This window comes from Pterocles gutturalis, unplaced genomic scaffold (genome assembly GCF_000699245.1).
Source record: "Pterocles gutturalis isolate BGI_N339 unplaced genomic scaffold, ASM69924v1 scaffold23117, whole genome shotgun sequence".
Classification (NCBI taxonomy): Eukaryota; Metazoa; Chordata; class Aves; order Pterocliformes; family Pteroclidae; genus Pterocles; species Pterocles gutturalis.
The window spans coordinates 1-1666 of record NW_010108474.1 but is presented as its reverse complement, the minus strand read 5'-3'; the positions used below and the strand labels follow the sequence as shown (position 1 = coordinate 1666).

Sequence of the window (1666 nt, the reverse complement as noted above, 5' to 3'; positions counted from 1 at the left end):
AAAGACCTGCTGTTTCCTATTCCCTTTCAAATTAGGGAACAAAAGGTTTTAAAAGATAACCTATATGCGGTTAAAACTTAAAATTTAAGAAGTTGATTTTGGTAGCTGCATGAATTATGCTTTAATGTGCTTCTTTGTTTTTACAAGGATATAATAAATGATAGCCTTTGTGCATAAAAACACTATAATCATGGATTTTCAGCTCAGTGACAGACTGCTCACAGCAAAGAGACACTGAGACCACTGGATCTGTGCTGCCTTTTGATGTGGGTATACTGTGAAGACTTTGAGGACCACTGCATTATAGCATTTAACAACATAGTCTGCCATACAGGTTCTTTAGATCAAATAAATTGAATATTCACTCCGAGGTTTGCCTGGGGTAATGAGCAGAAGGTTAATTTGTGGCAGAGTGAATTGTGGTAGGGTTCTGTATATACAACTCGTGTGCATCATTCTATAAAATGATCTTTTTTTTGTCCGTTGTTCAAGATATTGCAGTTCTTAGTCATAAACTGGGAGGAGGGAGGCTAGTGGAATGTTGAAAATAGAGATCTTGATCTCTTTTATGGGGAAGAATAGAATTACATCTCACAGCTTTGTCAGAGGGGCAATTCTGACACATCACAGAGGAGATATGAGAATGATAGGTGTGTTCATTGATAGGACTTTATGGATGGTGAGTTATAATGATGGGAAAGTAGAAACTAAAAAAAATTATTGTTCTGCATTTTTGAGGAAAAAGCAAGACTAATTTAAGTAAGGTTATCTTTGCTTTCTTTAACCCTAAACTCTTTATCAGAGAGTAACAAACTTACCTCCTAGATGAAAGTGTTAAAAAATGTCATACTACCAAATTTAACAAAATTTTGAAGGCATGGATCAAATTCTAATAAAAGAAAATTCTAATAATTAACGTGTAACCCTGTATAAATAATCCCAAGTTATGACATGGATGTGCCATCATTGGCAAAAGGTATCGTGAATACTTTTATTTTCTCTTGATACTCTTGTACTCATTCATTTCAGGTTCTTGACTCAGGTTTTACTTAAGAAGGAGCTGCTACTGTTGAAGTACACTTTTAAGTGAGGGCGAAGAAATAAATACAATATTGATGATGATGTATTAATTTATTTTATCCCTGTGTTTTTCTAGAACATGCAGATTTACTGGGACCTTGCCCTGAAGATGAAGCAATCAGTCCTGGGGATGAGTGTATGGATACCGTACTAGATGAATCTCTTCTTGAAACCTGTCCCATTCAGTCTCCGCTGCAAGTTTTTGCAGGAATGGGTGGATTGGCCCTAATCGCAGAGAGACTCCCGATGCTTTATCCTGATGTAATTCAGCAAGTGAGTGAAAAAATCAGTATTGAAAATTGTGCTATGTCCTTCTGGAACAAATGCATGAATTTAGTGTGCTGTTTGCCTTGCTTCTGTTCATTCATAAAATATCTTGGAGGGGGCAGTAATAGAAAGTTGCTGATGTGCTAGAAAGCCGTACTTGCTTATCGTTGAGTTGAACATGTAAGTGTACCCTCAGTGGGTCTTTTATGGTTAAGTGAGATTCAGTTCTCAAAGCAGATTATAGAATTTTATTTTAGATTTATTATTATAAATAATAAATGACTGTATACTCTTAATTATCTTTATAATCATAAATAAT

At 35.2% G+C, this 1666-nt stretch overlaps 1 protein-coding gene across 1 annotated transcript in view; it reads left to right on the top strand.

The window, feature by feature from the left end:
* The window catches only part of BIRC6 (baculoviral IAP repeat containing 6), a gene marked incomplete at both ends in the record, with an annotated part of 59034 nt that extends 57681 nt beyond the window's left edge, over positions 1-1353 (top strand). The window contains one exon of the mRNA XM_010072658.1: positions 1157-1353. Coding sequence (XP_010070960.1) covers positions 1157-1353 — 197 coding nt within the window. The remainder of the gene's footprint in view (positions 1-1156) is intronic.
* Between the last annotated feature and the right edge of the window lie 313 nt (positions 1354-1666).